The sequence below is a fragment of the Melozone crissalis genome, unplaced genomic scaffold (assembly GCF_028551555.1).
Source record: "Melozone crissalis strain CALT ecotype California unplaced genomic scaffold, PUWL_Pcris_2 ptg000004l_1, whole genome shotgun sequence".
Lineage (NCBI taxonomy): Eukaryota > Metazoa > Chordata > Aves > Passeriformes > Passerellidae > Melozone > Melozone crissalis.
In genome coordinates this window covers 6,679,965-6,704,390 of record NW_026535782.1, presented here as the reverse complement: position 1 = coordinate 6,704,390, position 24,426 = coordinate 6,679,965, and the positions used below count along the sequence as shown (strand labels likewise).

The following is a 24,426-nucleotide window of genomic DNA, read 5'->3' as shown; positions in this document are numbered from 1 at the left end:
CTCTCATTATTTTTATAGCCTTAACATTTAAAGGCTGCCATTAAAGTCTAGCATTTCTTGTCTTACCCGCACAAGGCAGAGGGAACAGGTTTTCCCTTTTGTCTTTGTTGATCCTCAGAACAGACCCAAGGGAAGAGTGACACTGATCCCTTCATAAAATGCTTTATCTCCACATAATAGGAATTCACAAAGAGAAGACTTAAAAACCCCAAAACTAAAAAACCCCCAAACATACAGACACAAGGCGCACATTTTCAGTATACACAACTTTATTTTCTAGTTAATGGGTACAATTACTTTTCAAATGCAGCTTTTTAAAAGTGTAAAAAACTTAAAATACATCTCCAAATTTGATATCTGACATGCAAAGACAGAATAGTAATACTCAAAATGGATACAAAAATACCACTTCTTCATCCTACTGGAAAAAAATAAGCACATCTAGTTACACTACAGAAAGATATTTTAATTAGTACAAAACTAGAGAATTTTAGCTTAATTGCAAAATCCATTATTTTGGTATCCTTAATTTTGATGGATACATAGAAAATTAAGCACATAACCACTGAGAAAGGCATTTGAGTGCATTCTGCATACTACATCTTACTCTTCTGTGCCACTGTAGGCTTTGAGAGAAATGCTGTTTTTCAGAAGATGTTTAATATTTTGTGCCTGTTAAATTAAGAACAACCATGCCTGGAAGAAATACACGGGCCAAGAATAAGTGCATTTTATCGTATTTTATCACAATCCTAGATCAGATGTCCTGTTTGGAAAAGAACTGGAAGACTGTTGAGTATTTAATTGCTTTTTAAATACCTGTACAGACAAGAACTAGAGAAAGTTCAAAAAAGAATGTAATGACATCTCTGTCAAGTAAGAATCTGTACTCAAACTTCACAGTGCAGATGTTGCCTTGAGGGAAAAAAAAACCCACTACCATTTTTTTAACATCTTTCTGTAGACTGTCCTGCATAACAATTAGCTGAAAGCTCACTTACCAAGTAGATTATTTTACTTTTTACTTAAAATTTACATCTGTTTCAGAAAAGCAGAACAGCTTCTAAAAAACATGTCACTGGCCTTGTGCACTGGCAGCTGTTGCAGTAGTCAGGTTAACAGGAGCTGGGGCCATGGCTGAGGTGCCAGCCTCGTGTGAGAGGCTGGCAAGGGGACAGGAGGAGGACAGGTAGAGTTAAAAGCATGAATTGGCAAATCACAGGCTGGGCTGAAGCACTGGTGCCAACAGAAATGAATGTTCCCATCTGCAGAGGTGCAGAGTGGTCTGATTTGTCTCTTGAACACTTGCCCCATCCTCAGATGGTGGAGATGCCCACCCCACAGCCTATGTACATTGTGAGTACAATCCTGCTGTTTGCTGGCTTGGACTGGAGCACCAACATCACCTAAATTCAAGTGTCTGTACTGAGAAACTTCAGTGTTGTGAAGGCTGAAGTCTGTGCCTTAACAAGAGACTGCAGATTTTAGATTGGTGCTGTTACCCATTATTTAAGATACTGTCCAACTGGCCAAAGTTTGTAGGATTTTTTTTTCCCTGATTTTTTTCCCTAGGATCCTGAAGCCAGAATAATTTATTTAGTGCTTAGCTCTTTCACTGCTACCTGCAGCAGAAATCTCTGTTCAGTGTAATGTGAGAAAATTTCTCTGATGAAATCAAGTAAGGAGAATTAAATATACTGAAGGTAATTTTCCACATTGTTGAACTTAAAGGCATTTTGTACCTGAACATTTCTTACACTTCAGTTTTTATCTGTTTCCTTACAATGCAGGGTTTTTTCCCATTTAAAAAATAATGTAATGCTAAAAAAATTAAGGTAGCAGTCAGTTTTCCATCAAAATACATTTCTTCTTCATGAAAGCTAAGAATATTAGTTAAGGATTAAAATTTTGCTGCTCAAATCTTTATCTTCTGTGAATTATTGCACTTGTGCATTATGAACTTTCATATGTAAAAGAACAGCAGCAGTTTGATGTAGACTATTAAAAGAAAAAAATCTCTATAAAAATATAACTATTCATTAAACAAAAAATACATCTATATTCCATTTAAAAACCCAAATGTCAACACTAGGTCACATCCTGACTTTCTTGCTTACACTCAGTATCAGCCTGTTTTACAGATTTCATTAAGTACCCAGGGACTAAGGTTTTCCTTAATTTATGTCATGATCTGCCTCTGGATGAAGATTATGTAACCTAGCCAAAATAATCTTCTCTGTCCCTTATTTAAGGGACAATCCTTAATAGGGTGCAAGACTTGCTACAATGGGATCAATACAGATCTATTGAACCCATATCCAAGAGTCTTTAGAAACTTTTCCTATTTGAAGTTTTACTGTGGTTCAGTGCTGTTTCCTGTTCATGTGACAGTTTCACCTGTCACCTCTTTCAGTGATCTAACTACCTGCAGCAATTTAGGAATTGCTTGAAAAAAATGATCATGGTACATTTTTCAAGGCTTGTCAGCACATATTCTCACACAAATGTTCTTGAATTCAAAGCCTTGGCCAGCTGGAACTCCAGCCCTTTCACTAGGCTTTGTAGAAATATTGAACAAAAGGCTTGCCATCCAAAGGTTTTGGTCTCTTCCACTCTCCTGGGCAGGCCACAGAGCAGCTTTTCGTCCTGTACACACTGATAAAAGTGTAGTGCAACTTCTGCCTGACTAGTCCCAAAACTGAGTACATCTTTCACAATAGTCTTCTGATTTTCTTTTTTATTAATATATATCAGAGCAGAAAGTGCTTGCAGAATCAAAGTCCAGAATATTTCTGGGATAATGCTAGCTAAAATTTGGAGAGTTATAGAGATCTGTATCATTCAGACAAACAATCAGGGTTTTCTTCAAGTGCAAAGATTGTTTTCATAGCAGAAAATGCTGGTATGGATAGTACTGGTGGGTGGATATTGCTGTGCTCTCACAGGCAGGGCAGTACCAGCAGTCCTTCAGGAGGCAAGTCGGCGCATAGCCTAGGGAAATGGGTTTGGAAAGGTGCAGAGAAACAGGCTGTGGTTAGTTCTCAGTGTACATACACCATCTGGGAAAATGACATGTTTGTGTAAACTAAAAGCTCAGTGAAAGTACAAAGAAAGTAACTTCTGTAAACTGTGCAGGTTGTGCAAGAAACTGTCTGCTGTGTTAAAAGGAGGAATGAAAGGAGAAGGTTGATCATCATTTTGGGCTCTGGTGCCTCAAGCCTTACAAAGTCTTCTTTTAGGTGCCCAGTTTATATTTAGATCTACTGATAAGCCTGTGTAAGGCAAAAGTAATTCTAAAGCAAGAGAGATGAGGAGATAATTAAGCAAATATAATCTACTACCATCTCAAGAAAAATGTGACTTCCTCCACCTAGCACTGACATTCAGTATCCAGAGAGGGTAAGTATTTATGGAGCAGGTGCCTGCTGAGGGCCATACTCCCACAGCATGACTCAAGGCTACAGGCAGAGGGATGGACACTTTCAGTTCTGAAGTTCTTACCTCTTCCTGAACATCAAGTTCATCATCAGGCTGGCTGGCTTCTGTGAACTCTATGGGTTCTTTTGACTCCTGCATCAGTGAAATCTTGGTAGAAAGAAATTAAGAAACACGATGAGTTACATGTTGTCCATATAATTGAAATTTATTTTTGTACTCTAAAGTACCTTAAAATAACTTCCACGTCTTAGAATAGTCTTTTGTTTACTGTTCCTTGACAAAGATGATGATTTACTTCAGCTGAACGGAACTTAAAACTTGCAGAGCCTTTGGACTGTCTCTGCTCATATGACTAGTTATGGCTTTGTAACAATAATAAAGTCTATCTTTAAACTGCTCTATAGCATTATGAAAATATTAGTGTCTAGCACAAAAATTAGTATGAAAAAGTTATAAAAATAAGAGTCCTAGCCTAGTTAATTATCAGCAATATCAATTTTAACTGTTATTTATTCATAATAATGTAATAGTGATTGCTAGGAAAGGAATTGTGGTGAAAAGAAAGGAGGACATTATAGGACCATTTTCCTAATGAGGGCCTTTTAAATGCTACAGAGCACAGCAAACCTTTAAATGCTACAGAGTGTTCTGGTTATCTAAAAAAAACACAGAATACAATAATGAAATGCACAGAGAAGGGCAGCAGGAATTAACACTAGTGTGGAACAGCTTCTGTACACATCCATGCCAAGTAGAGTGAGACTGTGGCTTTGATCAGAAGTCTATGGAGCGTTGGGAAAGGGAGCAGAGAATGATTATTCATTGCAGCTAACAATCCAGAAGTCCAGCAGGCCTAAACCAAGCAGGAAATATTTGTCATACAATTGAAAATTAGAGAACCCATCTCCACAGGATAGTGTCACAGGTTCCAAAAGAAGTAGTACAGACACATTGAAGAAAACTCCATCTGTAGCAAGTAAATATAATGTTCCAAATGCAACCTCTAGCTGATGAGGTTCTTAAGATGTCAGTAGTCAGAAATCAGAAAATGTGTCTTAGGATGGAGTGTTTTCCATATGTGCTGTTTCTCATGTTCTTTTCACTAACAAGCTCCTGGAGCTGACAGACCCTTCCTTTAATCTACAAAAACACTCATGTACTACAGAAGCTGCCTAATTTACTACACTCCCACTTTTTTGGTACTACAGTTCTAGGTCTAGTTTTCCAATGTGCCACAGAAACTTCCAGAATGAGTGCTAGATGATGGAAGAAGGGAAATGTACTGCTGGATATCCTTACCTTCTCAAATATGGGATCCTGGTTGTCACTGTATGTCATTTGATTCCTTATGTAGAGCACTGCATCATGGACAGTCAAGAAAAATATGTCTTTTCTGACAGTGTCATCAAAGAAGGCACCCCGTTCCAGCTGAGATATAAGGTTGTCTGAATAAAAGTAAGTTGTAACTTGTTTATACAATATGAAGTATTTAAGAATTAAAAGTTAAAACACATGGATGCAACTGTCAGAAATCAAGTGAATCCAAATGAATCCATCAATCATAGTTTAGTTTTGACTTTTACTTTCCATATCTCCTTGGCACCCCACAATTTTCTGTGTCCCAGTGGAGCCAACAATGCTTATCAGTGTTACAGTTCACATATTTATTAGTGTGGATGCTACACAGACACATCGAGAGATCCCTTCTCACCTTCATTTTATATTTTGCATGAGTGAAAGTAGAAGTACTTGCATATTTACCTTGATATGAAGCAAAGTATACTCTCACATCAATTCTCTCAAACTCTTTAATTATCTAAAAAAAAAAAGTTTGCAACAAAGACATCAATAAAAAAAGTCTGTAAGGAGAAAATACATATCTGTGTGTATGTCTGTGTAATGTATAGGCACATACACTTCATTTTTTTCTGATTATCTTCATTCCACATAGTACATTTTGTTTATTCATCATAATTAAGGTACTGCTACACTTTGCCATACTTGAAGATCCACTAGGCAGGTACCTGGTTGCTGAAGTGTCCTCTCTTCAACTACGTAAGTGGAAGTTCCCATTTTACATGCACAAGCACTGCTGCCAATTAAGGTTGTCATTCTGTTCTCAAAATACAAATAATCATCTCTCCAAGGGAGACCACATGGGGCTGAGTGAGCTTTGTTTCCCTCATGTATGTGTGATATGATACACTCATTCACTGGCACATGCAGATTTTTTACACAGATTTTTCCCTCATGCAGTGCACAGAGGGACCTGTCCTTGGATGAAAAAGCTACAAATGGAGAGAGTCATGTCAACAAACCCCATAGTCCATGTACCCAGGCAGGAGGCTGATGCAAGGCACACACTGCTCCTGTATTTCATTTAGTTAAAAGGCAGGAGACTAAAATCTACCCCTGGCTCCCTGGTGGCAGGCAAGTCTCTTAGATTAGTATTTTCAGAGGTGATTATTAATTCTATTTCTGTTAGTTGATAAACTTGAGTCATGGTAAAGATCTGCTTTTATAGATAGGCTAAGTAGTTCCAACTGCAAAATTAAGATAGTGAAAGCATTAATCTGAACATACAAACTCTCAGAAAAAAATGAGGACTGAACAATCTGGTCCTACACACTTGTAACTGGGCATCAAAAAATAATGGAAATACTTGGCCTTAATCTTTACACCTCATTTCCCTCTTCCTAGGAAGACACATAATCTCCTTATTATGTACTGTGAGTTTGAAGATTAATTAATGAATGTTGATGAAGCACTTGATACTAGCCACAGAAAATACTATAAAGAAATGAATCATTCTTCCTTCATAATTAAAAGAAATGAATAAATGAAGGAATGAATAAATAAATCTTTTGGCTAAAAACTGAACTGGGATGGTAAGATGAAAGTTTTACTACCTCTGTGTTGAGTGAGCATCATCCTGTGGCCAGATTAAAGCAGGAGGCATGTGGAAAAAAATATATAACTAGAATATTTTATAACATATGCATATAATGGGACCACATTTTGCAGTTAATTATTTTGAGTACTTGACTATGCACCCTTCATATTGTTCTTTTAATGCATTTTTCCCACTATTAGTATACACCACTAATATTCTCTTTCTTGCTGATATTTTTGATATTATAAATGAAAATATTTATATTTTTCATTGTGTTTTTCAACAACATACTTTTTAAAACTCAAAAATTAATTTCAGCTAACAGCTCTGGATTTACATACTACTGACTAGTTTCATTTTCACAGAACATCAGAAAAAAAATGCCCTTACCGTTTTTATTGATCTCACAGCTACAATATCCAAGAAGGTTACTGCTCCAAAATCAAGAATGAGACTGTGGATGGGCACCTTGGGGATGTTTACTTTGACTGGGAGTTCTGAATTCCAGTCCACCTGGATCTCTACTTCTTTGGTGGGAACTTGAGGATCCTGGTTGTCTTCAGGTTCCTCATCAGTCTCAAAAGCTTCATTATTAATACCAGGCTCACTGATGATGCCATTCTATTGCCAGACAATATATGGAATATAGAATTTAATCATGGGGAGAGTTTGGGAGTTACAGAAAATACCGCCCTGTGATACCTTCTATTGAAGGAATTGACAACAAACACTTGTGACCAGTATCCCCTGCTCCCAGTCCTGGTACTGTGGGTAGCAAAACTAATGCCATTTTATAAGGCAAGAAGCCATTCTCTATGGCTGAGCACATCCTGTATTTGTTCTCCTTTCCCTCATTCTCAGGCCCTGAGGGTCCTGTGAACCAATCAGACAAACCAAATCAATTTCTTCTTCCTCTCCCTGCCTGCCTCAAGGTTCCTGGGCACCAGGCTGATCTCTCCCTTCCTTGCTGGCCTTGAAGGACCCAGGCACGTGGGCAAACCAGGTGTAGCTGGTGACCCCATCAGAGAAAAGGGAAGTGAAACACAGGAATTGCCATAACAGAGCACTGTCTATGGCAAGTCCTGTGTGGGACATTTGGACCAAAACTGCTGCTAACAGTGAGACACCCCCAGGGGCCAGGGATGCCTGCACTGTCTTTTGTTTTCTCTGTATTGGTGACTCAACTTCTTTCATGTCATTTTTAAGTCTAGATTATGATTGCTATATTGATACATTAAACCATGTATTAAGACCTCACCTGATCTGCAGGGGGTCCAGGTAGTTAGAAACTCTAACTTAAGTTAGGGTCTAGATGATTAAAACTGTAAGTTAACTTAAGTTGTATTATAAATTCTGTATGCTACTTATAAACTGTACTACCATGTAGTAAGTCACACTTTTCATCTCTATTTCAAAGATGAGTACAGAGTAATTCATAATTAAATCTTAACTAAGAAGTTCCAACAGTAACCCTTTGAGAAAAAAATAGACATAAATACTTTTAAAAAGACCTACCTTAGTAGCTTTTAATTTTCCCTTCTTGATTAGCTTTTGTATTTTCCTCAGTGCTTTGAGTCTCTTATTATATACCTTGACTGCATCAAATCCCACCTACAGAAAACAGACCAAAATTATTTAACTTAACTCAGTGCAATTCTGAGGAAATCTCAAGGACAGTTAAGAAGCTTCAAAACCAATAACTTATCACTTACAGTGGATTTGAGGCTGCTTTTCAGTCCATCAATGTTAGCATAAAAAATTGGACTTGAAAACTTGAGAATCTTCACACCTTCTGGTTCTATAACCTGTTGCCAAAGAATATAAGGTTAAACAGCAACAGCCACATTTTGACAATAAGAAGCAGTTTAACTATTTCAGTTACATATCTAATTTTAAAAAATTGCATGGATTTGTTGATGATTGAGGGGATTCTGTTTTAAAAAGTTTACAACCCCAGCATGCAAAATGGACCAACCATCTGGAAGAAGAGGGTCCTGAAATTTGCTATCTTTGAAGACCCCCCTTCCAAATTCAAGTTGTGTGCAGTATGCAAGGCACCACCTTTTCTTACACTGACATGTATACTGAAAAAAAATAATTCAGCCATGACTTACATTTTTGTAGTCCTTGACCTTCTTGTAGATGTCTGTGCCAGGAATGTTTCCAAAGCCTCCCCATGAAGGACTAACAGAAGTGAGGACAGTGAAGGTAAATGTCATACATGGGCACTCACAGAATTGAAGGGAGTGCTGCATACAAAGTGTCTTTGACTCCTGTGTTTTGCTTTCCAATGCCAAACTAACGGACTTGCAAGTGTTGAAGACATTTTGCATCAGTATAGTAAACAAGCCTTTATAAAAACAAGGCACTTTGATCTCAGCCTACTTAATGCACCATTTTGATTTAAGAGCTGAGTGAACAACTTGTTCAATTGGTTTCCCAAACCAGAAGAATATCTTAAAAGTAAATAAATTTGCTTGAAGTTTGAAAAACCAATTTTTTTTCACTGAAAAAAGAATTGATTACTTTTTTTTCCATTCTAAATCAACTGAAATGCATTTACATTATTTTCAGATTATGTAAATATTTTTGTCAAACCTTTTAAATTTTTATTTTAGTGAATAACAAAACCAAAATGTTTTGCAGTCTCCAGATATATATTTAACAGCTGCAGCAAATTGTTTTGAAGTTTGTAAGGCCTCATCTCCCCTTTATATTTCGGTAACATCTGAGTTGAATTTGGGAATGCTTTTTTGAGGCTCTTCAAATTTCATTTTTTTATAATCTACTATTGTGTAACAGTTTTTACAAGGCTTTATTTTTATGCATTTGCTGACAGTGCAACTATACCTTGGTAATGCTAGTTACCATACTCTCTGAACTCCAAGCTGAAGGAAAGAAGTTATGTTGTATTTTCAGATAAAAGGTCAATGAAAAATAACAAGATGTCTGAATAATGTTCACCAAATCCACCTTTTCTCACCATGCCACTCCCATATATTCTTTAAGCAGCAACAAATCAGCCAGAAGCACAATTTTTTTTCTTATTCTCATGCTTTCTCTTGCTCTTCTTTTACAGCCATACAATCAGTCTTGTATAAGTGATAAGTGAAAAGATTATTGGCATGTGCAACATACTGTAGTAGTATTACCTGCTGAGAGTTACCATAATGATCAATTCACTACAAAAGCCATACATCTGTTTATATTTGATCTAGAATGTTCCTGTCCCTTTCCAGAACTCAGCTATGTGGGTGCATATAAAACATATGCCTAAGTACCACCAGAGAGGCCAACATGATATGAAATTCTGATCAAATAATGCAGCTTCTCTTTTACCAGTGTAATTAAATGATAGCTCACAAAGAGTGTCTTGTTCTAAAAGAAACAGATTTTTTTTCATTTCAAAATTTTTGTAAACCCAAGCAGATATTCTGTCACAAATCATCTTGCATTTCAGCATATTATCTTCCTTTTTTATAACATAAAACTAAGAATTATTTCTGATTCTGTATTACTTACAACTGAACTCTCAGCACAACTGTCAGCAATCCAAACAAAAGGCCAGCAAGTAATCCCAAATCAAGTCCCAGAATGATGGATGCTATACATGTAAAAACCCAGATCATCTGGAGAAGAAATAACAAAGGTGAAGTATTTTCATTTTAACATATGACTTCTAGTCACACTAAAGAAACACTAGAGCAGGTAATAGGAGAAGCATATTTTAACTTTAGAGCTGATTGTAGCACACGAGCAATCTGCTGACTTCCATTCAGAAGTTGTCTTCTTCCTCCAAGATGCTTTCATCCATCAGATTATTAGGCATAGTTAGCTTTTTAGGAAATAAAGGGGTTTTCAACATAACAACATTTTTAAGGATCTGATTCCTTTGACAAAATTAAAGGAGATACAGTTAAACACTGCATTTACTTATTTCTGATGATGGCAATCTTTGTTAATCTTTCTTAAAATTGGAAAGAGATTTATTTTACCAAGATGTAAAATACTGTAAGGTGGCCCCATGCAGACAGATAGGGAAGGAAGGGGATTTCTCAGTGACATTTAAGAAACAGAAAGAACTGTTGCAAAGAGAGGTATTTCATATTAACAGGTTGATGGCACTTCTCTAAGATCTCCACTGAATATTCAGGCAGAACAGTTGAAGTGCACTCCTCAGCTCTTTCCTACATCACTGCCCATGCAGTAGACTCAATTTTTTTAAAAGCTGAGTGCTTGCACTTCTCACTGAAGTCAGTGGGATCTTTTGTCTATAAATCAGTAAATGATTGACTAAAATATCTGAGATCTGTCTGAGACAGGTACTGCCCAATGACACTCACCATAAAATAATGGGAAAAATGTCTTCCATGCAATCTTTTCCTGCCCTAAGAGCCACAGTGAAGGTCTGCTCCACAGAATACACAGTGGGAGATGTGAGCAAGTACCCTGAGATATGGTTATAGTGGTTCATAAGAAAAGTCTCTTCATACACCCTTTAGCATGCCAAATGAATCCACATCCGAGCTTGGATTAATCTTACCACAACAAAAAAACATTTTTCCTGAGGCCTATCTGAGGTTATTCAGGCAAATGGGATGTTCATATATGTACATGAATTAAGGAAAGGTCTCTGACTCATTTAACAGTGCAAAAGATAAAATCAGAATGGTAAAGGTGGCAGCAGGCCATTTGCTTTTGAAGCCATATCAAGATTGCTGTATACTATGGAAATGGCTATGAAGGAGTTATCAATGCACACAAATACCCTAACTGGCACCCTTACAGCAGGGTTTAGGAAATAAAGAAAATTAGCAGAATACTGACCTAAAAATGGTGAATTTTTTACTGACCTCATAGCATTTGCATTTTGAGGATACACATAAAAGTTTTCTGATGTTAGCCCCAAAAAACCCTGCTTATGTGGTAGTTAAGAGAAACTTGGATGGCATTAAAAGGTAAAAAAACCCCCAAAAGTGGACAAAAACATTCAGGAGGAAAAAAAATTAGGTTACTTACAGCATCCACTTTATTCTGTCTCCATAGACGGGGAACATCAAACACTTGCATGAACATCCCTTTCAAGTTAGCTATGACTACAGCTGCCAACACAGACTGTGAAGAAAAATAATGAAAAAATGGTATTCAGAAGCAAAGATACATATTAAGATATTGCTCAGCCTCACACACTGTAAACCACAGCCCTGTCTGGAATCAGATACCACAGTTTAAAGTGGGATATTAATCTTGCCCATCATAGTTGAACATTTGGATCTGATGTGGCTGTGCTGCAGAAGAGTACAGTACCTTTTGTAAGGGCTCTAGCAATTTCCCCAGGGCAACAATAGAAATCAAAACGATCCCAGCTGAGATTATACCAGCAACCTGCAAAGAACAGTGTTTATAGGAAATGAACTTACTATGATTCTATCATCTGTTTCTAGGATTACAAAGAGAAAACTACAAACAGTTGCACATTACATTTCTTGAGGAACAGGGAGATCTGCCAAAGTGTCATTGTGTTTAAGCATATGTGGGCAACCATTATTCACTTCAGCTAACACAGAGGGAATTCAATTAAGCAGGAAGTCTAAACAAACACAGGGTGGTAGCTCTTGAGGGGTTATGTTACAAAGACAGATGAATGGAGCAGTCTGTGTGTAAGCTGGAAAAGGAGCTGCTGGATGACCTCTAGTTTTTCACTATTAAGAATCACACAGCTATAGTTTGGTAGAAGAAAGTAATTTATGATCATGATGAAGATGTTCCATGGGTGATGGAGGATGGCAAATGGCAGAGCTGCTCAGGCCAGCACATGGGAGTTTAAAGATACCATAGCCAGCCAGATACCATAGCCAGCCAGGAGGAGCCATTTCCTCCCACATCCTACTGTGATAAACTCAGTCCTTTAACTGGAAATGAAATTCTGGGGGACTAGAGTTAAAAGATTTCTGACCCCTAAGGTAACTCATGCTATGTAAAACTTGATTGCCCTCTTCTGGCAGAGCTACAAAAATGATTCACTACTAGAGCCGTGGCTTTCCATGCGCCAGCAACGCAATTGTTTAAGGACAATTTTCATCTCACAGGGAAATCTGTGCACTACACAAAATTAAATTTACTTCTGCACAGTACTAATAAGAAGAGGCCATTACCTGAGTCTTTCCACCAGTACTTTCTTGGACTGCAGTCCGTGAAAGAGCAGTAGTTGCAACAAAACAAGAAAAGGCACCTGAAAAAATGTTGCTGAACCCAAAGGCAATAAATTCCTGAAAGATAATTGGATAATGCTGTAAATAAAGATGCCTGAAGACAGTTTTTCAATGGAGAAAGACAGCAGCAGCTTCTGCAGTAGTTGATAAAGTAGGTAGCGCAATAATATTACGAAAAGTATGAACTAGTTATAGCTGTTAAATGTTTACACAAGTGCCTCTCGTGCCAGTGCAGCTACCTCTGTTTGGAAACCAACACAAAGAAGTTAGTGTACTCCCCCTGAAGTGGACATACTCATCTGAGTAAAAGGTGTTTAAAACTTCCATCAATGTCATCAAACCTAACATTTCTAAGAATTACACTGGAATAATTGAATCAAGAAATGAGTACTAGAATAAATTTACCTTCCAGGTATCATAAGCTAAACAAGTTTATTGTACTAAACTCAGTGCAATAGTCTGAGTTTAGACAAGACTTTAACTAATGCAAAGCACTGTATTATTAGTAGAACTATTAAGGAACTTTGCAATAATGCACAATTTCACTGAAAACTTCTAGTTTGCTAAGTCAGAAATTTTCCACTCTAAACATCCCAATGAACTCACACTGAGTCTGAGGCAGCACTCTCATAGATTTCCCCAGGGTCACTGAAGCCAGCACCTACTGATGCTGGTTTTTCTGCTCAAGTGACAAAGACCCTGGGAGCTTTATGTCCTGGGATCTGGGCCATTCCTCTGCTGGGAAATCAAGAATTTGGGACCTGTCTGCAACCAACCCCATATAATTGACAGAAACCTTATTTTCACCAAGCTGACACAGGCACAAGAGCTTTTCACTCACTGCAAACTTTTTAAAATATAATTTAAAATTTGATTTTGGCTGTCTCCCCTCTTTTGTACAAAATTAAATTTCCTGTAAATTTTCATTTAGCTTCAACCACAAGAGCAGTAATAGATCTAAATGATTCATGACTATTCCCATGTAACCACTGTGATTGATGAGAAAATATTGGAGGTATTGTTCCTAGTGTTCTTAGGTGTTAAAGATCTGTATCTATGAAGATAATGTAGACACTGATAGATAATAGTATCAACCTGTCCTTCAAAATTATTTTACTACCTGCATTTACGATGTTATTTTAACTTCTCCAGATCAACTAAACTATTTGCTCATCATCCTGGGCTGCATTTAACCTTTGCTACATGTAAAATTCATAGCATGGTACTGAAAGGAAGGCACTCTGCTTTTATAAACTGATTCTTCTACTACAATATTTAATCAGTATCTTTGAAGCACACCACTGCTGGCAGAACAACATATTAAACAACAGAACAGCATAAACAGCACTTCTAGGATTATGTATTATTCTCTGAGATTTATTAAACTGAAAGTTGGTGCATTTTTGTCACCTTTAAGACCAAGTGTTACCAGATATGACCTTTGAGGATTGTAAACTGACAAACAGAAGCCTAATTTTCTTATATACAGCAAAGCAGTGTTTCTAAAGTCAAACTTTATGTAATCCATTAGGACTAAAATAAAGGATTCAATAAACAAAATACTCATCTATTGGTTGTAGTGTGGGCATTTTCTAATATGGTCAAAGGATAAAATTAAAAATTAGCATAGATGCAGGATGAGGGACCTTTCTGACATTTTAATTCCACACCACAGGCAAGCAACATAACCCCCAGTGAAGACACTGAACAAATGCAGGAATCCTGTACAGCCTGTGATGCACAGCTCATGGCACATTCTAGCTCTGTGCCCCTAGAAACCAATGCTTAAAGCAGTTCAGCCACTTAGTGCACACAGCTACTCCAGCACGTTCAAATGCTGGTAGGCACTTGTGTGTAACTTGTGTGAAGCTGCAGGACTGATCTGTTAGGCTCCAGGTGTAGTTATATTGATGTTACTGGAGTCATGCTGAGAAATACAATAATTTATTAACTGTAAAGTTCAGCTGATTCAAATCCTGCATGAAGTCTAAGCCGAAATAAAGCTGTCCAGAGCAGCTTCTTAGTTTGACATTGCCTTCATCTGCCCAAGCAACCCACCCCAAAATATGCCTCACAAATGGAAATGGAAAGTAGGTTGCTAGACCATGTCAACTTGACATCACCAGAAAATTCCCCTATACAGTGCTCAGCCCTTTCAGAGCTACTGCAGTCACTAGACCAATAAAGAAGGAATGAAGCAGTATGAAAAGTCCATACTGCAGCTGGATCTGGCTCATCTCGATGTGGCCATTTCAGCTATTTTTTTTTAAGAGTTGAAAGGATTTCTCCTGTCAGACTTCAGTGCTTGTCTGAAAAATGTGTGTGAATGGTGTTTCTTTCATTTGGCTACATAAGTCAGCATGTTTTACATTATAAACATCACTATGTTTATAAACTGTTTTGGTTATACATACCTGGTTTCCATCAATAGCATAGTCATACTTGGTTGCATATACCTTCCCCACAGACACAGCAATAGCATAAGCAACAATAGCAATGGAAAAGGAGGCTGCAATCATCTGGGAAAACAGGCTGACATTTGGAGGCTCAGGAGGCAAAAATCTAGCATTCAGAAAATATATTGGTGTTACCAACTTTGATTGAATTCCATTCTTACCAGAACTGTCAAGGAGTTTGAGGCAGAGGCATACAGGTTGCTTATAATATGAAGTGTAATGTTTCAAGTTAATAAAAAGGTGGAAACAGCCCATTGACATACAGAACACGCTTATCTGGCTCACCCCAGCCCAAATCCTGATGGTATTAGTCAGCAACAAAGTTCCCATTGTTCTCAGCATGACTGAGATTTGGCCTTATGATAGCAAAGTGAAAAACGACATTTTTTGAAGCATCAAATAAAGAATGTATTGAATAGTGTGATGAATTATATAAATATGTTAATGTCACTTCATACTATTGTTAACATACTTCTTCAGTAAGATCTCAGAAGCATTTTATCCCCTACTGTGTTTCCACAAATTTTAATTAATTAAGCCCTGAATACTAAATGGAATGTGAAGGTTACTACTGTGAAGTGCTCTGAATCTTTCAAGTGGAAGTCTCTCTGAGTGTAATCCTCAACATCCTTGTTCCTATGAGTATGAAAGTGACAAAGTTGATTGGGATAACAGTAGCAGCAGGATTATGAACTGCAGTGGGATAACTCAGGATTACAGAAATTAAATCTATGCAGAATTTCTTTATTAAAAATTATTATTTTTTAAAACCATTTTCCACAGTCCCATAGTCACTTCATGAGCAGGAAGTAATTAATTTTCAGATGGACTTCATGAATTAGACAGACATTCCTAAGCCCATTTTACAGAAGGAAAGCTAGGCAACACATTTGCGTGGCATAACTAGATAGAGGCAGAAGTAAAACTCAGAAAATTTCCAGATCTGAGTTCTAAACTCAGGTTACAGCTCTCAATGTTTCTTTTATGCATTTTCTCTTACTACAGTAATTTTTAGCCAATTAAAATAATACCTTTTCCCCACAAAACAAAGAAACTCACCCTCTTGGAATGCTCTTAACAATGCCAGCATTGTATTTTTTTTCCAGGTCTGCAGCATAGGAAATGCCAGTGGCTACTATTGTCTGTAATAAGATAAAACAACAGTTTTAAGACTTAAAAAGAGTTCCTGTCTTCCTGTAGCTAGACCCATCAATTTTATCTGTTTTCAGCTTTTGTTATGCCCCCTTGCTTACCACAATCACTTCTATTGGTATAGGTATAGGTATCTTGTGTTTGAAGCGATCATTTATTTCTTTAACTACCATGCAGACGAAAATGGTGAGGAGTCCAGCAATGAGATCTGCAATGTTGGTGGTCCCAATTTTTTCAAATGTTTCAACAAGAGTCTGAAAAACAAAAATGACAGCATAAAACATGCCCATGTCCATTTGAAGGATGTGCAAATACTCATGAGATGATCCAGATGCATAGGGTTTTGGAGAAGGCCAAGTAACCTCTTTCAAGCCTAGAGAAGCCTGAGGAAAATGTATTATCAAGGTGCTATCAGTAAATGGATTTAATAGTGAATTTAATGGAAAAAGCATAACTGCAAGAATTGTCCACATAGGGGGCTTCTGCTTCCCAATTTTAGTCAATTAATACTAAGTAAAAAGAGCTAACTCTCTGTGTTTTACCTCTACCTGTATCAGAAAAAGGAAGGGAAGATCTGGAGCTTCTTCATTTTGACAAATAGCAAGGGAGATCCTCATTTTTCTAAAGAGAGCCAGCAGACCCATGGGCAAAGCCCTGGTTCACTTCATGCCCAGTTCATGCGGTCTGTGCCTTAGTTGTTTCCTATTTCCACTGCTGACAAACAGAGGATGAATGTGAACACACAGGTCATACCAGGCTGTGGAGAATCCTGCACTTCAGAAAAGCAGCCACTAAACCTCACTCTACAGTAAATTAACCCTCCCAGCAGAGTTTAGCCCCAGACTGGAGCACTCAAACTGGGCTGCAATAGGCTGCTCCCTTCTCTACCCTTCCTGTGCCCTTGCTTGATCCTATTGTTTATTACGAGTTATTGTACAGAGAAAACATGAAGGGATGATTACAGAAAGTCACAAATGCTACTCTGTCCCACTCCTAACCATCAGGGTAGTTCTCACTTGCCTCCTATCTCCAAGAAAATGTTATTATCCCATGCATAGTGAAGTAGCTGTAGCAGAACCATCTGGTAAAAAAGGGGCTGGAAACAGACTTCTTGCATCCTGGTTAGCTCCCTCAGTAATGAGCTTTTGGTTTAAACATAAGAGGAGGTTTCCAGCAGCAGCACTCCCACCCGTCTGAACAGACTTTGGTTTGGAAATACAACATCTAAGTGCTTAATTGGCTATGTTTTCTAAGTTAAGAAGCCTTCCTGAAACACTGAATCAGACACCCTCCCTTGGCTGACTGAAGCCATTTCTTGCCCATTCTTCTGTTTACCACAGATCCCATGAGAATGGCTGAGCACCTCTTGCACTGCTTCACTCCACAGGGAAACAGTAAATTCCTAACTTTGACTGCAGATTCTGCTAATGTTGGGTGCTTGGTGTTGCAGTTTGTTAAACACTACTGAAGCAAGTCCAAAACTTGCTGAAGCAGACACAGCAAATCACTGGTTGAGAAGACCAGAAATAACAATTTCTTTGCTCTACATGCACCTGCAAACACATTCACCTGGCTCACCTGCAAGAACACAGAAGCTTTGAACTTTAACCTAAAAAGTCAGCATCCCACTCAGCCTTGCTGGAGCTGCAAGAACCATGCAGTCCTTTCAAAAAGTGTGTTATACTAAATTATACCATTCATTCAATAAACAAACAGATGGAAAAAAAAGCTGGATTAACAAGTCCATCATTCTGCCAGGTCTGCTGTAAGGTATATTATACAGTAAGTACTTTGTCTCATCTAACTTTCCTTGTTCTGAGGGGAAGAGTTTTCATTCATTCTGAGAAGGCCCATTAAGAAAATAATTTTTTACTCCCACAAATAATCCTCCAGATCTCTTTTTAAATTTTTACCTTGCTGTTTATAGTTCTATTCATCCTATTATTGTTAATCTAGATGCCTGCTGTATTTTTCCTAATCTGGTTGCCAGAACTGGCATGTAAAATCTCCAAATACATTTTTTCCCCTAAAACAGCCTCTTTTAGAAATATGAAGTGCTATGGAACATCTAAAATACTGTGAACCTAGATAGTTTCATGCTGAAGTCAGTGACACTACTCTGAATAATTTTCCTGGGAAAGGATACTATTCTGTAGTACAAGACCTCTAGGAATTCAGTATTTCTGTAATGCAGGCAAAACATTTCTCCATTTGAGCGTTTTCTAAAAAAAAATCAACAAATGGAGTTGTAACAGCAACAATCAGCCTCACATTTGCTAACCAATAGGTACCTGGCCAAAAGGTGGTAATCTGTATCTTTTAGGAATTCACATGCATGGCTACAGTGGCAAATGGAGAACAATGCCCTTTACCACAATGACCTGCTGGTTTAAGTGTAAAGAGCTTTGGGAGATGACCTGACAGGGTAATAAATGATCAAATGTCCTTCACAATAAGTGAGCAAGCAAGGGATGGGACAAACGGTGGTCTCCCGAAGTGAAAAACTGTTTTGCTTGGCATTTAAACCTCATGTGAAAAAGTGCTCTGTCTGAAAAAGACTTCAAGATGGCAATTTCTGTCTGAGGAACCCCAAAGGCAGCTATTTAGAACCCCACAGCTAAAAATAAACAGCTGCAGATCTTCATGAAAGGGAGAACTGAAGGAATGCCCTATACTTACTACCATATATATGAACCATCCCTGTGTGAAATGGAAGCAGAAGATAAGCAATTATATAAAAATATCTGTCATAAAACCAAAGCAGATTAGAAGGGCATACTTACATATATTATGGAAAGGACACCATTATAATTTTTAGTTGAAACATTGAGAACTATTTTCAGTTGTGACACAAGCACTTGAAAAGCAGCTGCAGTTGTGAATCCCCCAACTAATGGATCTGCAAGGTACCTCACAATGAAACCAATCTGGAGAACTCCAAATATAACCTAGGAAAATCATGAAGAGTATCAGCTTGTTAAATAACAAAAAGGTACACTTTTATTTGGAGATTTCTTATGCTTTGTTGTCTCTCTTTGTCGATGCAGAGTCTTAGGATGGTATTTCCCCCGTTTCAGCTTAGTGTAGCTTAGTATTGTCCATCCAAGGAAATAAAGGAGACCTGAAGCAATGTGTGAAAGGAAGCCCCAGGATATGCACCATTACTACTCAGTTTCATGCAGGTCTTCTGGTCTGCAATGGCAGAGCTATTGTGCTGTCTGTGCTCCCAGTCATGCTGTCAGAGACTCCACACAGGATATGAAGCTCTTTAAAGTTTGTGATAACTTTCCTTCATTTTTGTGTTTTACTACAGGAAAAAGTCTGACTGCTGTAGTAGGCATTTTTCTGCCATTAACATTAAAGCAGTGTCAACCTTGTGTATTCAAGCCAACTATTTTACCTGTAAAATTCCAACCAGGAAGGTGAGAGTACTTGCAATCAGCACTCGCTGTGCATCTCTGGACTCAGTGTCTATCAGTGCCCCTGTGACATTAGTCCCTGTAGAATTACTGCCTTCTATGAGAAAATTCTCATCTGGGGCCATGCTCAATACAACAGATCCCACCATCAAACTGACCACTGGGAATGGACCTGTAATGACAAACAGAACACACTGAACTTTAACACACATTAAAAAAAAACCCCACATTTATCAGACTAGACAAGGAACTCTAGGTCAGAAAAAACATGTAATATTTTAATTGAGGTAGATTGGTAGTATTAGGGGGCCAAGAGCCACAGGCACTGCATACATGAGACAAAAATACTGCACCTTCTTTAAATACTGCACCTTCTTTAAATAACTTGTGTTGTACATACAGATAAGCAGTTTCATGCTTTGCTTGAGCCAATTTAGGGCTGTACCGAGGCCAAAAGTGGCAACATGTTCAACACACTCCAACCATCTCCCTTGTATCTGCATCATAACCAGACAATACAGATAACTGATCCAGGTGAAAGCAACATTTATTTCTTTGAATTTTAGGGTTTGTTTGTTTGTTTGTTGGTTGGTTTTTTGATTTTTTTGTCATGGTTAGTTTTCAGCGGATCCAGCATGCCACATGAGCAGGGTTCCCAACAACACACATGTGGCAGGAACATGATCCAATGGGTAGAACCACATCTTTTGGCAGTATTGTGCTAGTACATTGGCTAAAGATGACTGAAACTATACTTTGGGCAAGATACAGAGAAAGTGATCATTGTGCCAGCAAGACACAATCTAAAAGTAATCGTTTTTGTTGCAGTTATTTACTAAAATTATGCAGAAAAGGAAAATGTCACAAAATGTCTTAAAGAAGGTTAAGTTAATTTTATAGATACCTTAAAGGACACTTCATGAATAAGAGCATTGGGAAAAGCATAAAAAAAGGAGTGTTTGATAATCTAGAAAGTAGGAATGCCATCATAAGTTGACATAACAAGTCAGATCTGGATAGCAAATGTGAGCTGCTTGGTAGGGTAGGAATAGGCTAACAAAGTTGAGAAAACATACAAAGACTTTTGATGCAGCAGAGAAGAAAGCTGATGAAAAAGTGTAGTATCGTGCCAAAGCTCTGGGAGGGGAAAACAATGTGTTCTTGGTAGATAGGAACAAGAAAAGACTAGATTTTGCTAGAATGAAGAAAAAGGCACTTCAGTGATCGAGCTGTAAGAAGAATTTTAAGTGTGAGAACCGACAGGAAACAAACCTCATATTCTAAAGAAAGTATTCAGAAAGAATCAGCAAGTTTACCCATGACCTTGATGTGAGGCCCTACAGTGAGGCTGGAGTGGACACACAAGTTCTGGGTCTCCACAACAGGCAAGAAGATACTGTTCACAGTAATGAAAAAAGGATGCAGCAAATAAGGCTTGTAGAGAAGACTGAAAGAGCTCTGTTTTAGCCATCTTGAGCTTTAGCTGGTAGACAAAATGTTTGTCATTCATACTGCCTACTGAGGCCTTGATCTTGTAATTTCTTGCATAGAGTGTAGCCAAAGACAAGATTTAAACTTCAGCACAAATTCAAGCAAAAAGCAGTGGCATACCTAAACTTAGCTGTTAACAATTGCCTGTATAAAGAAGAAATAAGCCTTAATTTCCCGAGATCTACCAATGTCAATATTCACCATAGCCAATTTGTTTCAGAAAGTAGTTATATTGTATGAAATATGAACATCTGCTGTAAGGATTAACACTGAAATAGATAAATCACTGTTATTTGAACACATGCAGTTACCAACTGAGATGTGCCTTGATGTTCCCAGGAAAAAGTATGTCAGGATGGGGAAAAAAGCAGAATAGAGACCAAATCCAACAGGGACTGCAACCAGCAAAGCATATGCCAAACCTGAAATGATAGATCATCAAAATATCATATTTAAAATCTCTCAGCAATCTACTACCTTGTCTAGATTAGACTTTCAGAAAGATTTACTGCGGTGGTCCAGATGCAATTGAGAATATGCTTTGTTTTGTAAGTCAGTCACAGGCACACATGTGAGTATCAGAGCCTGTAATTGACTGTACATTCCATGCTGGTAGCTGAGTGAGTACTGAAAGATGTTCCAATGTTTGCATAGGTAGCCCAATACACAGGCTGAGACAGAAACCTAAGTGGGGAACATTGCTACAAGTGTGTGTCCTTCTTGAGAGAAAAGGAGGATGTGTGAAGGTTCTAGTTTCAGACAGAAATTTCAAGCACAAGTCTCTGAGTTATTGCACAACAAATACACTTCAGTATCTTCAGCTCTTGTGAAAATAGGACCACTTCTTTTCCCAGTAAAAACTAATCTACCAATAGTAAGTCACATAAATTTGAGAGCCTTGGTTCTTCTTCCTTTGCATACCTGTGCAAGCTGTCAAATCCAGCAAGCAATAAAAAAAAAATTGCTTTCAAAATCATATCCCAGTTAGCCAGAGTTCTCCTTCAAAGATTCTCCAAAACCTGTCAGAGTATGACAAGTCCTGAAGTGCTGGTCATTCTACTGTGACTGACGGAAGGACTGCAAGCAACACTTAGTTGCTGGGAATTAGGGACTTCGGGGACCTCAAGATCCCAACATTTTTTTGCAAATATTTTGGCCAATTTTTCCTGCAATTCATGTTCTAAAATTTCGGGTTGTTTTTTTTTTTAAATTATAGCTAGGTGTAGATTTGCATTAATTTGGGTTTTTCCATTTTTTTCTACTTTTTTTTTTTTTAATGCACAGGTGGGAGACAAGACAGTATATTTAAAAATTGGTTTTACAAATAGATTCTATTTAGGATAAAATAAGACCACTGGAAAAAAACTGGAGGTTATAGTATGAGCAGAATAGCTGTTATAAGTAATATTAAAGTTCTATCTAGCCCTTCATTTTAAAAAGGCACAGGGATCCTGTAACTGTGCCATTACCTTCAGCAAAGATCTTCCAGCTCTGACACTCTCCTTTGGGAAAGAATCACTTTCTTTATTTCTCAGGTCACCCCCTGCCTGGGGCAGAAGTTTGTAATGCTTTTTTCCTGCCAGTCTCTGCCTTCCTGGCATGTTCCAAGGGAACAGACAGGAGAGAATACTTGTGTCTAATCGGGAATGCGTAAACTGCTTTCTTTGTTCCCATGTAAATCTTTGTCCTCTTCCACAAACACTGAATTTCCATTGAGGGAAAGTGTGGGGTTCATACAGCTAGTTTTGCCTGCTGAAGTCATGAAAAAAAGTGTGAAAATAGTGTAAGAACTTTATTGAGATTAAATTACTGGATGTATCAGGGTTATAGTCAGTCCTGTCTTAGACGGATGCTGCCTCAGGCAGGTTGGTTCTGCCCTCTGAGTCTTCCTTAAGTAGCTTATTTGAACTAATTTCTGCTTATTTCTGACACTTTCCTATTTGCTCATCTACCGAAAGCTTTACTAACAAGTGGAATAAGGAAGTAAGGAAAAGTTAACATTGCAAGCCATGTACTCTAAATATCCATCAAGTTTAATTTTTTAAAAATCTGAATACATCACCACCTCCTTGAGGGTTATCTTCTGCAGAGACCTGAACAACCTTATGAGATAGATGAATTTTAAAGAGGATTAGATATCAAGGTTGCATTATTTTAGGGGAATAACTAGATTTTTGCAGGCAGTTGCAGAAGAACTATAGGCTTAGACAACCAAGAAAGAGAAATAAGACCACACAACCTATCTTATTTATCACAATGTAATTAAAATTTTAAATATCAAAATAAATACTCTTTGAGTAAAACGCCTGGCAGAAAAGTTAAATACATCCTTGTAGCTCATCACAGGAAAATTAAATCTTCTAGCCAAGGAAAGAAAAAGGAATAAATTAAAACCATAAATTATTAATTGCAAAATAATACCTAATATCTAGTATTAAATAACAAGCCTCAGATTTGTAATTCCATCTGCAAAACGTCCCGGTGTTCAGCCGGCTCCCTTATGGGGACGCCCCGGGCGCGCCTGGCTTTACCTTGCAGGGTGGCGACGAGGCCGGTGCTAAGCCCCGAGATGATGTCGCTGATCAGCCACTCTTTCACCCGGTAGTTGGGCAGCCACTCCAGGATGGGCAGAAAGGACTTGGCAATCTGAAAGGCCCTTTTCCTTGAACATCTGTGAGAAAACAAGCGATGAACACACCCCACGGAGCTGCAATTGGAGCGCCCCAAGAACCCCAAAGTGGCGGAGAGCTGAGCTGATGAACATTTAAATTTGAGGGGCAGTGGCTGTCACAGCCCTGTCTGCCAGAAGGGACGGGACACGTAGTGGTGTCAAAAGCCCGCTCCCTGAGGAAGCCCGCCCTGGGCAGTGCGATATGCAGGGGAGCAGGGATGCGCCTGGCGTGTGGGGCAGGGGAGCAGGGCTGTGTGCGGCGTGTGGGGCAGGGGAGCAGGGCAGTGTCCGGCGTGTGGGGCAGGGGAGCAGGGCTGTGTGCGGTGTGTGGGGCAGGGGAGCAGGGATGTGCCCGGCGTGTGGGGCAGGGGAGCAGGGCTGTGTGCGGCGTGTGGGGCAGGGGAGCAGGGCAGTGTCTGGCGAGTGGGGCAGGGGAGCAGGGATGTGTCCGGCGTGTGGGACTCTCCATCCCTCAGCGGCTGGAGTTTGCGGGCGCCGGGACAGCGCGCCCCCGGCTCCCTCCCGCCGCCCGGACCCACCTGCAGGCCGCCTGCGCCCGCTCGCGGAGCGTGGGCGGCAGCGGCGGCCGCCGCTCGTTCTCCTCCTGGAAGCCGGGCTCGCTGTAGATGGGCCGCGCCACCACGTAGTGGCTGAGCTCGGCCAGCGGCTCGCTCGCCCGCCCGCCCGCGGCCAT

General features: G+C 38.8%; 1 protein-coding gene across 1 annotated transcript; it reads right to left on the bottom strand.

The window, feature by feature from the left end:
- Window positions 1-251: 251 nt before the first annotated feature.
- On the bottom strand, window positions 252-24,426 carry SLC26A4 (solute carrier family 26 member 4). Its single transcript, XM_054280607.1, has 20 exons — window positions 24,272-24,426; window positions 23,593-23,732; window positions 21,373-21,483; window positions 19,552-19,742; window positions 18,935-19,099; window positions 16,253-16,405; window positions 16,059-16,141; window positions 14,958-15,105; window positions 12,487-12,600; window positions 11,639-11,716; window positions 11,351-11,446; window positions 9,854-9,960; window positions 8,446-8,515; window positions 8,044-8,136; window positions 7,847-7,942; window positions 6,722-6,952; window positions 5,200-5,254; window positions 4,738-4,883; window positions 3,502-3,585; window positions 252-2,991 (listed from the first exon to the last, which is right to left on the bottom strand). The coding sequence occupies exons 1-20, from the start codon at window positions 24,424-24,426 to the stop codon at window positions 2,968-2,970; spliced, it is 2,340 nt and encodes a 779-aa protein (XP_054136582.1). The 3' UTR covers window positions 252-2,967.